We start from the raw sequence: 14,204 nt of genomic DNA, 5'->3' as shown, positions 1-14,204 counted from the left end.
GATGGCCACGGGCACCAGAAGCCTGGTCTGCTGACAGGAGCCCGCCCAGGCTGAGCCCACCTCTCTGCAAGGCAGAGGCCCTAGGGCCCTGCCTCAATCCAAGGGGGCAGCTCTCACAGTCTGGCCTCTGTTGTTTGCCTGCAGCACATACTGAGGGGGCGGGGAGGTGTGCTGGTGAAGGGGTCACCCAAGTGGTAGTTAGCAGCTGGCCTCAAAGGGAATGAGACATAAAAAGAAAAAAGATCAGTTTGGTGATGGTTTCTGTCAGTTGGCACAAGAGAAAGCTGGGAAAGGAACACAGGAGAACGAGAGGCTGGGCAGAGGTGCAGAAGATGGTTCAGGGAAGAGGTGGGAGGAGGGGTGATGGAGGGAGAGAGGGTGAGCTCCATGAGATTCCCGCAGGACCCGAGTGTATCCACAGCACCTCTGGGGTCAGCGTTCGAGCCTCGCTCACCCTGAGGTGTAGTTAGTTGGGAGTGGGTTGGAGGGCCCCAGGCACAGCCTTGAGCAAGCCCAAGACCTCTTGCTTTCCAGGGCCAGGTTTATCTCCGTGGCTGGGCCCAAACCTCACAGCTGTTTCTACTTCTAACTGGTTCTTCAGTGGACCAGTCCAGGGGGAGCTCGGGTGGGAGTTTTCTGGCACAGCAGGCCCACCAGGGGAACCACGTAGTTAGTCAAAACTGGGGCCTTGCCCATGGGGAGGACACAGCCCAGTGCCTGGCCTGCCATGGGAGGGGGAAGCAGCCGGCCGTATGCCTGGCTGGGGCCGGAAGAGGCTTCTCTGTGCCCTGCAGGACGGAGGCAGGGCGGGCCCCCCCTTACAGGTAGCTGGAGGTGACGAAGGAGTGGGGCCCCCGCACGCGGCTCAGGTGGATCATCGCGCGGTCGTAGGCCACCTGCACTGACTTGCGGATGCTGGTCTTGCGGCCTTCCAGCATCTTGAGCTTGTCCACAGTGTCTTCCACACCCAGGGGCAGGACTTTGTCCCTCGGAAGCCACTGCCTAAAATATAAGCATAGTAAGAGGCCTGGACCGTGGTGGGTCCCACAGGAGGCTCCTCTGGACCCACTTGCCCATGACCAGCCAAGCCAGGTGGAGGGGACAGGGAGAGAGAGGCAGACTGGGATGCTGCAGGCAGGAGGCCACGAAGGGACTTATTTTGTAGCCAGGCCCTTACCTGGGCCCCAGGACACTTGGCTTAGAAGGTTGCCGGAAGGAAGCCCATGTGCCCCCTGGAGGGCTCTGAGCCTCACCCTGCCTTGGAGAGTCAGGAAGCTTTGTCAAGGAAGTGGAGCTGTTGCTAGGAATCAGTGGAATGATTTCTGGTGGGGCCCACACCTGGTGTTTTTAAAAGATCCCTGGGTTGAGTTGAACATATGAATGAGAGCCCAGCCTCTGGAGCCAGATCCTGGTTTGTATCCCAGTTCTAGCTATAGGTTCTTGGCTGTCTGAGCCTCAGCTTTCTTAGCTGCAAAATGGATTGGGAGGGGATTGATGAAGATTTAAATGAGGATCAAATGAAATCATTCATGTAAAGCAATCTGCATAAGGACATGGAGTAAATGCTCGATAGATAATAGTAATAGTTATTAACTAGTCCTGCCTCCCCACTCTACAGAAGCAGGGGTGAAGGAATCCTCCTGCTGGCCTTTTTAAACCATGAGCAGACAAGTCCCTTGGAGTGCGTTCTGCACTTCCCACAAATCCCCACCCACCCAGGACTGAGACACGCATTCCCGCAGCCGCTGGGAGCAGCGGCAGATTATAGGCTCTCAAGTGAGCCTCTCTCCAGGAATCACCCCCACAAGGACAGCCAGCATTCAAGGCCTGGTTGACGCTGGGGTGCAGGGGCACGGCCCCCATTTCTGACATCTCTAATGAGCTCAAACAGGATCAGCTGTGGCCTCTGCAGTTCCAACTGCCTCCTCTGCCTAGGGCTGCACCCCTCACCCTTCACCCCCACAGCTTTCCCAAGAAGCCTCCTAACACAAATCTTCATTTCAGAGTGCTTCTCAGAGACTCTGATCTACCAAACCCCTCAGTTACCATTAACACTATTCAGCACTGTTATTCCTAACACTAAATCACTACTCTCATGGCAAAGGCAGACTAGCTGCTGGCAGGTAACCTTTCACCTTCAACTGAGCACAGAGGCAGAGTGGCTGAGTCCACAGCCCTGTGTACCCCCAGCACGTCAGCATTAGAACAGTATCCCAGTCGGGCTCCCCAGCCTGCATCCTGGCGCACCCTCCCAGCGGCAGCACGCACTCACCAGGTGCGCTTGTTGTCAAAGAAGAGGACAAGGAAGAGCTTCTCTCCGGCCTCGGCCTGTTTCTGCTCGCCCAGCTTCAGCACATCCAGTGGGGGAACGGGGATGGGGACACCATTGTGCAGGAGGCCCTCCCGGGGCATCTTGGGGTCGATGATCTGGAAGCAGAGGGGAGAGGAGTCAGCAAGGGGCGGACGGGGTGAATTGTGCACCCCGCTGCAGGACTAAGCACGGAACCACCCTACACCATAGCTATGTAGCGATTGACCCTGCCTGACTCGGTTTTGGAGGGGCTGACCTCTTCCAATGACCCTCAGTACCCCAAACATAAACCTTGACTCTGTTTCCCCAGACACCGTTCTAATCCTTTGGCTCTTTCCAATAAGACCTTCCAATAAGAAAGCTTGCTCCATCAACTGTCAGGCCCAAAGCTGAAAGAGAAGGTCTGGGAAGCCAGGGGATTGTCAGAAGTGAGTGGACTGTCTCTGATGTCCAGGCCAGACAGATAAACGTGTTCCTCCCAATGTCCCTTAGAGGAGAGGAATAAAGGCCATTTCCCTGCCAATTTCCCTTTAGAACCTGTATAATTCATTTCAGACTCTCAGGGGCATTCCTAGACACCATGGCTGTGGAAAAGGTTTTGTCTCAGCTAGAGGGCCCACCCCCTCGGTTTCACCTAAACATATCGTCTGGTTATCCACCACCTTCCTGTCTATTATCCTTCCTGGTGTGTAGACCAGATACAATTTTAACATCCCATGGTAAGGTCAGAGAGAAGCCAAGAGACTGAACTTGGAGGGCTGCTGGAGAGGGGAGAATGATGTGGTTGGAAACAAAGGCCACCGGAAGAATCAGTCCTTGAGGCTGCATGCTCCACAGGGGCAGGGGCTCAGCAAAATGCCTGGTGGCATCAACACAACATAACTCACCAGTGCTACGAAGTACTGACACTGTTACTGAAGCTCCTAATTATTCACATATCATCTTATTTCATTCTCTTGCTAATGCTGAGAAGTCTGCTGACAAGTATTAGTCTACAGAGGAAAATGCCAAGCACAGAAGGATGCAGCTGGCTGGGACAAAAACCAGGCACCTGGACTCGAGGCTCGACTGCCCACTGCCTCTTGCACAGTCCTTGCTTCCAGAAGACGTGGCTGATAAAGTCTCTCTGCACCAAGGCCAGGGAGACTTGGAAACTTACCGAGGAAGCAGCTTTCCCCAGAGATGGAAAAATCGTAATTCCTATACCCTGTCCCAGGGGGCCTCTTCTCGTAATAATAAATTGCTCTATTTACTTCTGGGTGTCTGCCAGCTTCCTTACATCCGTCTCAAGATAAGCAGCTAAAAGCAGGTGCTCTGGTTAAGAGTTTAATCTAAGGAAGAACCATCCCTACCCTGCCCCCAGCTGTATGATTTGATAAAAACTCTAACTCCCAGCCTGTCTGTCCCTCCTGGGACTGATGCTAAAGGTCCTAATGGGAACCACCAGACAGGCTCTCCTGAGCTTCCTCAATCACCAACACTAGTGCCTGGCTGGGAAAGTGGGGGTAGACTGTGAAAAATGTCCCCCCAAGGGCAGAAAGAAGATGGGAAAGTCTCCCTCTTAAGGAGAGGTCACCTCCCTTTTTAAAGAAGACAGAGGCAAATGTACTCCAAATAATGGGCCACACTCACTCAAATGTTATGCAGATGTAAAATAACATGGAAATAAAGTTTATGATAACATTTAATATATTACATAATAAATGTGTACACCCACTATTGTTATAGCTATAATATATAAACAATAAATAGAAAGAACAATACAAAATGCTTACAGATGATACGTCAGGATGCTGGAGGTTTGTGTTGATTGCCTATACAAGCTTCTGTAACGTAGATATGTAATTTTTACAGAAAAACTTTTTTTAAAGAACAAGAGCCCCCAAAATTAAAAACCATAGTCACTATATGTGCAAGTACATATTTAAGTATGTAGAGGAAAATGACTGGAAGAGTATAAACCAAAATAAAAAACAGAGGCTGTGTTCAGGTGGTAGGGTTTTCAGGTGACGGCTGAATTTCTTTAATTGCAAAAGAAAATTATAATTAAGAAGATAATTAAAAAGGAAAAAAAAAGACTAGTTTTAGACTGACTTTTTTGTATTGGGAGATTTAAAAAGACAAAACCAAACCTGCATAGCCTTAACCACTTCTTCAACAACTAACCTGGGGGTCTCACCGAGAGCAGAGCCTGTGAAGGCAGCCCCAGGCCCAACCTCCCCGGTGCTGGATCACAGGGTGGATTTCCCACCTGCCTCTGCTAAGGAGAGGGGAGGCTGGCAGCATGGGTTCCGATATGGCTCTAGCAAGTGGTATAACCTCCGGGAGATACAGTTTCCTCACAAGCAGGAAAAAGATCAGAGTTCTTGTACTCGTTACCTGAAGAGGCTGCTGTGAGACCAGAAAGAGCCACAGACACAGATGAGCAAGGAGCGGCTCAGAGCTCTGTGTGCACACACAGGCTGACAGGGTGGTTCTCAGCCCTCGCTACAGATCATCAGGGAAGTTTTTTAAAAAAATATTCATGCTTGGGTCTGGTTTCAGAGTCTAATATGGTACTTCTGAGGCCTCAGTATCTGCATCGTTTAAAAAATTCCCCGAGATGATTCTGCTATGTCTCAAAGGTTAGAATCAGTATTTACCAGATGGACATGACCTTCCCAATCAAGGTGGTAAAAATCGAATTGTTAGCTACTATTGGTGGGAGAATAAACTGGAAAGTGAAAGTGTTAGTCGCTCAGCTGTATCTGACTCTTTGTGACCCCATGGAGTGTAGTCCACCAGACTGCTCCTATTCATGAGATTCTCCAAGCAAGAATATTGGAGTTGGGTAGCCATTCCCTTCTCCAGGGTATTGAATCTGGGTCCCCTGCATTTAGGCAGATTCTTTGCTGAGTCACCAGGGAAGCCCCATATAAAACTGGGATTGCCCCTAACTTTCTAAGGGGCAACTTGGCAATTTGTATCAGAATTCTACATATGCCCCAAAGAAGACATTTCTAAGACTTCTTCACTGTAAAGAAATAATCATAGATGTGCACAAATGTTAAACTACAGTGAAGCTTACCAATGGCTGTTTGTCATAGTGAAACATTCAAACTGATCTAAATAAGGTACACGCATACAACTGAAGATGACACAGTCATGAAAGTGATGCCGATAAAGAATGTTTGATGGCATAAGACACGTGTGCTCATGGTGTGCTGTTAAATAAAGGAAAGGTTAAACAGCACATGGTCTATTATTTATGCATTAAACAACAACAACAACAACAAAAAACAGGGCTGAGGGTATACATCAAGAGGTAATCTCTGAACAGATGGGACTGTGGGTGATTTTGAACTCAGTGGCTCAAAACACAGGCTTTGACATCACACGCTGTCAAATTCCAACCCTGCCACTTAAAAGCTAGATGACCATGGGTAACAGATCTTCAGTGTTTTCCCCTACAAAATGAGAATAATCATACCTTTCTCCATATTTCAAGGACTTAGCATGACATTTAGCCAAACATTAAGCATTATTAGCAGATTTTATAATTCTCTACAATAAGCACATTTAACTTTTATGCATAATAATAATTTTTCCATTTAGCAAATAAATATACTCTATTAAAACCCTAAGAGCCCTAGCCTCTGTCTGCATACTGTAACCGATTTTAAGTGCCCTAAGCCTAGCTGGTGTGACCCCCCCCAGGCTGGGATAAAACCTCCCTCCCTTCTGCAGCTAAAGGCACCCTGACTCCCAACCACACTCTGCTGGCTTGATCCAGTCAGATAAGCCCTCGAGGCAAGGCAGGGGGCAGAAGCCCCCAGGGGAGGGAGAATGGAAGGGCAGACTCACCAAGGCAGGGTAGGAGGGGTAACCTCGGCACTTGGCCCACACCAGCTCCAGGGGCTCCAGGTCTCCGCGGTCTTCAAAGGGCATCAGGAGGCTTCTGCCTGGGGGTGGGGGAGGGGAGGAGACAGGGGGCTTGGAACAGTGCCCAGGAGGCCTGCCCGGGGCCTCCATTTGACTGGAGCAGCCCAGGAATGAGTCAACAACATCCCCTCCACCCTTCCTCTTCCCTACCCTCTCCTGAGTTCTTAAGACTAGATTAGGGGTCAGCAAACTTGCTCTTTAAAAGGTCAAATAGTACATATTTTAGGTTTTACGTGCTACATGTCTCCACTGCATCTACTCAACTCTGCTGTTGTATCATGAAAGCGGTCACAGGCAATTCCTAAATGAATGAGCATTGCTGTGTCCCCATAAAACAATTTCTGGACACTGAAATTTGAATTTTGTATATATTTTCATATTACAAAATATTACTATCATTCTTCTTTTGATCTTCAATCATTTGAAAAAAATGTAAAAACCACTCTTAGCTCATGAAAGTGTTAGTCACTCAGTCGCGTCTAACTCTGCAACTCCATGAACTGTAGCCCACCAGACTCCTCTGTCCATAGAATTCTCCAGGCAACAATACTGGAGTGGGTTGCCATTTCCTTCTCCAGGGAATCTTCCCGACCCAGAGATTGAACCTGGGTCTCCCGTACTGCAGGCAGATTTTTACCAAGTGAGCCAACAGGCAACAGGTTACAGTTTGCTGACCTCTAAACTAGAACCCTACCTAGGTTGATGCTCCTTGAAAAAACATCACTGCTTCATTACCAGGAATACAGAGTATACGGAAGCTTGGCAAAGCCACAGACTGCTCTCTGGGCCTCCCTGACTTGTGGGCCTCTGGATGGTAGCTTCATGGAAAAAGATGCCTAGGACAAATATCCCAGAAAACTACCTGCTAAATAAGTTCTTTCCTGACAGGGCCACGCCTGGCTCCAGGTCACCTTGCTGCAGAGCACACAGCAGAGGTTCTCTCTGCGCCTGTTTTGTCAGGGTCTTACACGGGTCCTGGGGCAGACACAGGTCTTCAGCTTTCTTTTTTCTGCACCTAACGCACTAGCACACATGACGGGTCCTTCACAAACATCTCTGAACACGAAGAGGAACCTCCCTTCCCCTTCCCAGCCTATAAACTAGCAACAGTGAGGGGACCACACTCGACTAAGGAAAAACGCCCAAATTCCACAAAGTAGAAATTATGTTCCTAAGGAAATATTACCTCCCATGTTTATAATTTTTTAAAAAATGTATCACTGGTAATGAGGTCTTGTTTTCTACCTACTGAATCAATAGCAATAACCATAAAAAGATAAAATCCAGTATGACTGAAGAGGCAGGCTGTGGGGACACTGGTGCAATCATATACTGCTGAGGAAATTGCGGACCAGTCTAATCCTTTCACAATATAATCTGGTGGCAAGTCTCAAGAGCCATAAAAAAAAAAGTACAAACCATCTGTTCCAGTAAATGCTTTTCCTGGGAATTTGTTCTTAGAAAAAGAACTTCTAAAATGACTGAGAGGCATGTGGACAAAAATATGGGTTCACTGCATTATGTATAGTATTAAAAGTTGGAAATAACCAAATGTCTAATGAAACAAGTAAGTAAATTATAATGCATTGACTGGAAGGTTAACATTGAAAAAAGCAATATATGAAAGAACATGAGTTCTGCTTTAGCATTCTGTTAAAAATGTGCTTGAAATAAATGGAAGGCAATGTAGAGAAATGAAGACAATAGTGTTAAGGTGATGGAACAGTGAAAGGTTGGTTTCCTTTTAAAATCTCCTTTGGCATCATTTTAATAATTACATGGTTCTTAAAATAAGAATAAAATATCACTACCAGAAACACAAAGTACATGCCAAATCCATTCCCAGTTATGCACTAGATGCTGTACAAGTTAATCCAGACATGAGCCCTGCCTTCTAGGCACTGACAGTCAGACAGCAATGAGATATGCAGGCATGCATTCATCAACATACAAGAAAAAAGAAATGCATGCGAAGGGAAAATAAAGCAGTTGGGAACAGGAAGGAGAGGAAGAGAAGCCCTGAAGCCTGTATGTTAGACGGAAGCTTCAAAGATAGGGCATCCAGAGCGCACACCCTCCATGGGACGGCTGGACACAGCTGTGCTCAGAGAACAGCTGCCCTGCAGCCGCCCCACCTGAGCACCACCTAGTCCTCTCCTGTGGCTCTGCCCTGCCTTCACTCCCTCAGACCAAGGAGATAACATCCAAGTATTTACTGTTTGGACCTGCTGGAATAGACTCTCTCTATTGGATCCAGTGGAAGCACTGGATCACATGAAATTACAGGGTTATGTGTGAAATTCAGTAACATGGAGCGGACTGGAAATATCTGTCAGAAATACAAACGCATACTTCCTTCAATACAGAAAGAGTGTATGTGTAGGTATACTCCCCAGGGATACAAAACGAGCTTTGTACCTGGTTGCTCACTGCAACACTGACTATGACAACTAAATGAAAACAATCTAAATGTCCATCTGCAGAGGGCCAGCTGAGTACACGATAGCACTCCTATGTAGTGGGGCATTAGGCAGCCAATAAAAAGCACAGAAGAATCTCGAAGATATATTATTAACCAAAAAAAGGCATGGTTTAGAGGAATGTGCATGTTAGGCTTCCCTGCTCATTCTTTTGAATATGTGCACAAGTTTTTGGCTGTGTACGTATGTTCATCTGGAAAGACACAAAAGAAACCACTGAACACTGGCTCGTTCTGACTTTTTTCACCAAAGCATGTGTCACTTATTCAAAATAAGATGAATTATTTCAGAGGAAGGGGACATCTCCCTGCCCTGTGTCTGGTCTGGAGGACTCCAGGGTTTGGCTGTGGTTCTTCGGAAGGCCTGGTTCCCCCAGATGCACCTGTACAGCACTCCTTACCTGAGCTGTTGTAGTCAGAGTCTCCGTTCACACCTTCCAGGAAGGGGACTCGAGACAGGGCTGGCTTCCCCCGGCTGCGTTTGGGAGGCGTCAGACCACTGCATGTAGGGAGGGAGGCGAGTGAAATGAGCAGTTTAAACGACTAACACACCAACTTCTGCTCTCCACCTCTGCTGGGGGCAGAGTCGCAACAGCTCTTCAAGGAGAACGGTTTCTCACCTTCCCCTAAACATTCACACAAACCCATGACATACTTCTGACCAAAATGTTCCCACGAAGCTTAAGGAAACATGTCACCCTTGTGGAAGGACTCAACTTGGAAAGTGAAGCCTGCTCCCCTGCCCAGGGACACTGGATTTCACCCAGAGGGTAGGTCACCCCAGGCACTTGTCAATCCTTCCAGAGTCTAAGCAGTCTGGCCACAAGGAGGGCCTGTTCTCACGTCTGCCCAGAATCTTTTACTCTGTGGTTCACATAGCTTGTCTAGAAACCAATTCCTTTTTGAGGCACAAAAATCTGCCTCATTCCCAAATTTTCTATAATGGACATGCCTTACTTCCTTAATTAGGAAAGATATTTTTAAATTGGAAAAACAATCCACTTCTCACTTCTACTTTATGTGTGTGAAGTTTTTCTTAGACAGAGATGGATTTTTTTTAACTACCAAGCAGACGGGGTTTTTTTTTAATGCGGTTATTGCAAGGAGAAAAAAAATCATATATTAGATAAAGACTACATGGTAATAGGCAAAAATGAGACTAGTAATACAAGAATAATGATATAACTGGAACCCACATAGGCACTAGTATTTTTAAATTGCTTCCAATGCAATTTCTAATGTACCACCATAGTTAGAAGCCTTTGGGCAAGAATGATGTGGCTAAGGTTTTTTTTTTTCCAATCAAACTTTAAAAACGATTACTGCTATATGCTGCTGCTGCTAAGTTGCTTCAGTCGTGTCTGACTGTGCGACCCCATAGACGGCAGCCCACCAGGCTCCACCATCCCTGGGATTCTCCAGGCAAGACCACTGGAGTGGGTTGCCATTGCTTTCTCCAATTACTGCTATATAATTCTTCCAATAACAAAAATGCTTAAAAGGCAAGCCAACAACCTGTAGCAGAGCAGAAATGCTTAAGAAACCTCTAGTGGGAAAAAATAAAAAAGAAACCTCTAATGGGATAAGAAGAGGTTGAAGTTAAGACTGGTTGGAGAGTAGAGTGCTCCTGTTTTACTGAATCATAACTGACTTTATCACGGTCTTACACAGAAAACCCAGCACAACCAGAACCCAATCAATCATAATCCTTCACTAACTAGCAGGTTGGGAGCTTTCCTCCTGCTGGTCAGGACCTGTTGGGGAAAAAAGCAAAAGAACACCCAGTTCATTTTCAGGATTCAGTTCCCACGCACCCTACAAAAATCTGTCACTGGGCTTAGAGAATCTGAGTCCCTATAAAAATGTAAGAAACGGCAGTTCTATTAGGGAAATCTCTCCAAGTTTACATCATGGATCCAGGGAGACACCTTGAAATACAACAGAGGAGGTCGCAACCAACTGGCTATGAGAGAAACTCTGGAGCCAAACTACCTGGGTTCAGACTCTGACTCTTTTACTCATTCATTCTGTTACCCTGAGCAAGTTACTTAACCTCTCTGAGGCTTGTGTTCTCCATTTGATACTATGAGGATTTAATGGGTTAATACACAGAAAGCACTCAGTATAGCACACGCTAAGTACTCAATAAATAGCAGGTATATAGTAAATATTGTTTTATGTGCAGGCTCAGTCGCTAAGTTGTATCCAACTCTTTGTGACTCCATGAACCAGGCTCCATAGGATTCTCCAGGAAAGAATGCTGGAGTGGGTTGCCATTTCCTCCCCCAGAGGATCTTCTCTACCCACGGATGGAACTGAAGTTTCCTGCATCTCCTGCATTGGCAGGCCGATTCTTTGCTACTGAGCCATCTGGGGAGCCCAAATATTATTATAAAAAAGGCACTAAATTTTAACATCTCACTTTAATACTATAATTACGGAAGATGAGCTCTGAGAAGGATGAGCTCAATGGGGTAGGATACAACACCAAAACTAGATCCCTGTTTTCTTGTTTTACAGAAAAAAGCACAAATAACTCAATCACGGCTGGCATTTCCACCCTCTCTCCAAGTTACCCAGGCCTAAGCAGACCACCCAATCTATAAGTATTTTGTTTACCAGTTTAACATTTATCTCTCCTTTCTAGAAGATAAACTCCATGAGAACAGACATCTTATCAGGGCTTAGAACAGTGCCTGGCTCAATTAATAATTGAGTAAATGACCCATAGAAGAGAGGGCAGCTCCAACCTGCTCAGAAAATCATTAGAAAAGATAAACCCAAAGACAGGAGGGGAAGGGGATGGGATTAGTAACCAGAAATTCCTTCAAGGTTCTTTATCCTGCAATCATATGATTCCAGTCTAATTAATAAGGAAAATCTTCCTTTATGTACTTACCACCACAGTGTTAAGGAGGGAGGAGAGAACGGAGGGAGAGAGAGAGAAAGACAGAAAAAATTTTGTGGTTTAAGTTCTAAATCTCCTGTTTCAAACCCTGAAATTCTACTGAGAACCACTGAGTTAAAGAGGAAATGCCTTCCAAGGGCATTGTTTCCACAGTGAGCAGGAACCCAGAGATACTGGGGGCTTTGGCATGCTCTGCAGAAAGGCAAGCAGTGTGAACAGGCAGGCTAGCCAGAGCCTGGCCTGGCCTGCTGCTGTGGCTCACAGCTGGGAAGAGTGCCCTTTGTGGAGGAAGGAGCCCAACACACCTTCTACTTTTAGTCATGGGCTAAGCGGGGACAGTGTGATAACCCCACTCCTACCCTACCCCAATGAACTGAGTTTCCAGGCACCCTATCTTTGAAAGGAGTCAGGAATTTCAACCCAGGACCAGGCTAGCAGCACCCTGTACGATTGTGAAACCTCTGCCTCTTCTCTCTGCCTAGTAACTGTGTGTACCCATCCACTCCCCTTTACGCTCTAGGGCTGCAACAGGGAGGGAGAAAGTCAGGACTTATCTGAGGCTTTGTGGGGAAGAAATCTCAAAGCACCCACTGAAATCTGGGCCCTGCTGTGGTGGGGGAGCAGCCCAGGCCCAACGGGCAGCACCAGGGTAAAGCGAGAACCCAATAGAACCTACACCCAGCCTGCCTTGGAGGCAGTTCAAACAAAGACGAAGAGTTTTCTGGTGCTGTCTGGGATCTCCTCCCCCGACTCTGAAACCAGGATCCATCCAGTCGCCACGTGGAGGGACCACGAGGTCAGCCTTCTGGATAAGTCACTTTCCCTCTGTGGCACCGAAAGCCTCCCATTTCCAAGAGTCCCACGCTTCCTGGTACCGTGCAGAGGACACAACACAGCAGAGTTTCAGTAAACTCTTAGACTTGGAGACACTCGAAGGTTCTGCTCTCAGAAATCCTCCCTTTAGGTCAAAGAATGCGAAGAGAAGCCCACCCCTTCCCAGATTAAGGATGGCAGAAGAGCTGGGGCCTCGGTTAGAATAAAGGCAACACCAACCTTCCTATCTGCTCATTTCTTACTCCCACACCACACTTCTAAAGGGGCCATTGCTATGACACCCCAAAAAGCAAAAGACAAAGCCATCTACAACTAGGTTATCTATGGGCTGGGGAGCGGGTGGACTGACTCGAACGTTAGCTTCCCTGAGCAGCACCGTCCTGGCTGTCCCCACCCCGGAGCCATTCAGCTCTGCAAACCCTGTGAAGCAAGAGCGCCACTCCTCCCCTGCCGTCAGACCAGGCCTGACAGCCAAGGGTCATGGCGTTCCCTAGGAACTACCAGAAGCACAGACAAGCGGCCTCGGGAGATAGCAGGGGTAGGGCAAGGAAAAAACTGAGATCGGCAGGAGGAGGTTCAATCTGCAGCTGAAAGGAAATTAAACGGAGAGGTAGCACAGCTGCCGGCAAGGCTCTGGGACAAGGGTTCTTACCTGCAAGCTTCAAATACCAGTCCACTGCTGAGACCCAAACTACATTCTGAGTCAGATCCACTTTCGGTGTGTTTTCCAAAGCCGTTGGTCACTCCTGCCAAGGACACACAGAGTGAGCCTGAGTGCCGAAACCCCCAACCCCTGACACATGCTGCAGTGTGAGGCAGCTGCCTTGAGAGGGCTCGGGAGGAGGGGTGGAGGCCAGCAGGTCCCTTCCCTTGGGCAATGGGTCTTGGGTGGTGGAGAGAACCTGATAAAGTGTTGGGGGGGGGGGGGTGAAGATGGTGGGTAGCACAAGGAACAGACACTGCATTTTCCTTCCCATCCTTCTGGGTATTCTTGAAGGAAACAGCCCACAGCTCATTCTAGTTACTGTCACTTGACTACAGTGGGAAATACCAAGACTTCCTCACTCTGGCTGGCTCACGAGACCCTGAATCTGCTTCTAATTTCAAGCCTCAATTATCGGGGAGTCTCCTCTGCCTCTTGGGGAGCCCACCCACCTTGCCTCTTCAGATAAACAATCACACACCCTATTCATCACATGGCTGGCAACAACTAACTTCATTCTTTTGGGATTGTGTCAGGGGAGGCCGGCACCGGATAAGGGCTGTGTCTGCCACACCCTGAGATATCTAGCAGAGCTAGTCAAAGTTGAGGATAGGGGAAACTTTTCAGCAGAGAGATGAGACCTTCTCAGGATGGGGAGTCAGATTCCCTGGGTTCTACACTGGGCTCTGAAATATGGGTCCCTTTTCCTATTTAAGCCTTGACTTCTTCTTTCCTAAAGTGAAGGTAATACTTTTTTACTTATAGAGGATGCTATTAGGTATGAATAAGGAAGGTCTGTTTACAGCAGAAAGCCCTTCAGAGGCAAATGAAGACTGCTCATCCCAGGGACATAACTTTTATCTGCTCTGAAATCTTCAACTCTCTATCTATCTATCCAATTCCTAACCACAATCCAGAATCCTACAAGTCTGATAGCTGAGCCAAGTGCTCAAGAGCTCGGAGTCACATATACCTCAGCCAGAAAACTGAAGCAAGTTACACCTGTGAGAGCAGGTGTCTGAGCCAACACATCCATGCCCTAACCTGG

General features: G+C 47.5%; 1 protein-coding gene across 4 annotated transcripts in view; it reads right to left on the bottom strand.

Moving 5' to 3' along the window:
* Positions 1–6: 6 nt before the first annotated feature.
* Positions 7–14,204, bottom strand: part of BRPF3 (bromodomain and PHD finger containing 3) — a 33,495-nt gene continuing 19,297 nt past the window's right edge. For all 4 annotated transcript variants that reach the window (XM_065912475.1, XM_065912478.1, XM_065912476.1 and 1 more), the window contains exons 9-13: positions 13,106–13,199; positions 9,113–9,210; positions 6,155–6,252; positions 2,273–2,427; positions 7–1,002 (exon numbers count right to left, since the gene is read on the bottom strand). In XM_065912475.1, coding sequence (XP_065768547.1) covers positions 819–1,002; positions 2,273–2,427; positions 6,155–6,252; positions 9,113–9,210; positions 13,106–13,199 — 629 coding nt within the window. In that variant the 3' untranslated portion in view covers positions 7–818. The remainder of the gene's footprint in view (positions 1,003–2,272; positions 2,428–6,154; positions 6,253–9,112; positions 9,211–13,105; positions 13,200–14,204) is intronic.

Source organism: Muntiacus reevesi, chromosome 20, assembly GCF_963930625.1.
Source record: "Muntiacus reevesi chromosome 20, mMunRee1.1, whole genome shotgun sequence".
Classification (NCBI taxonomy): Eukaryota; Metazoa; Chordata; class Mammalia; order Artiodactyla; family Cervidae; genus Muntiacus; species Muntiacus reevesi.
Note: the sequence above shows the minus strand (reverse complement) of the source record. Positions and strands in the feature narration are given on the sequence as shown.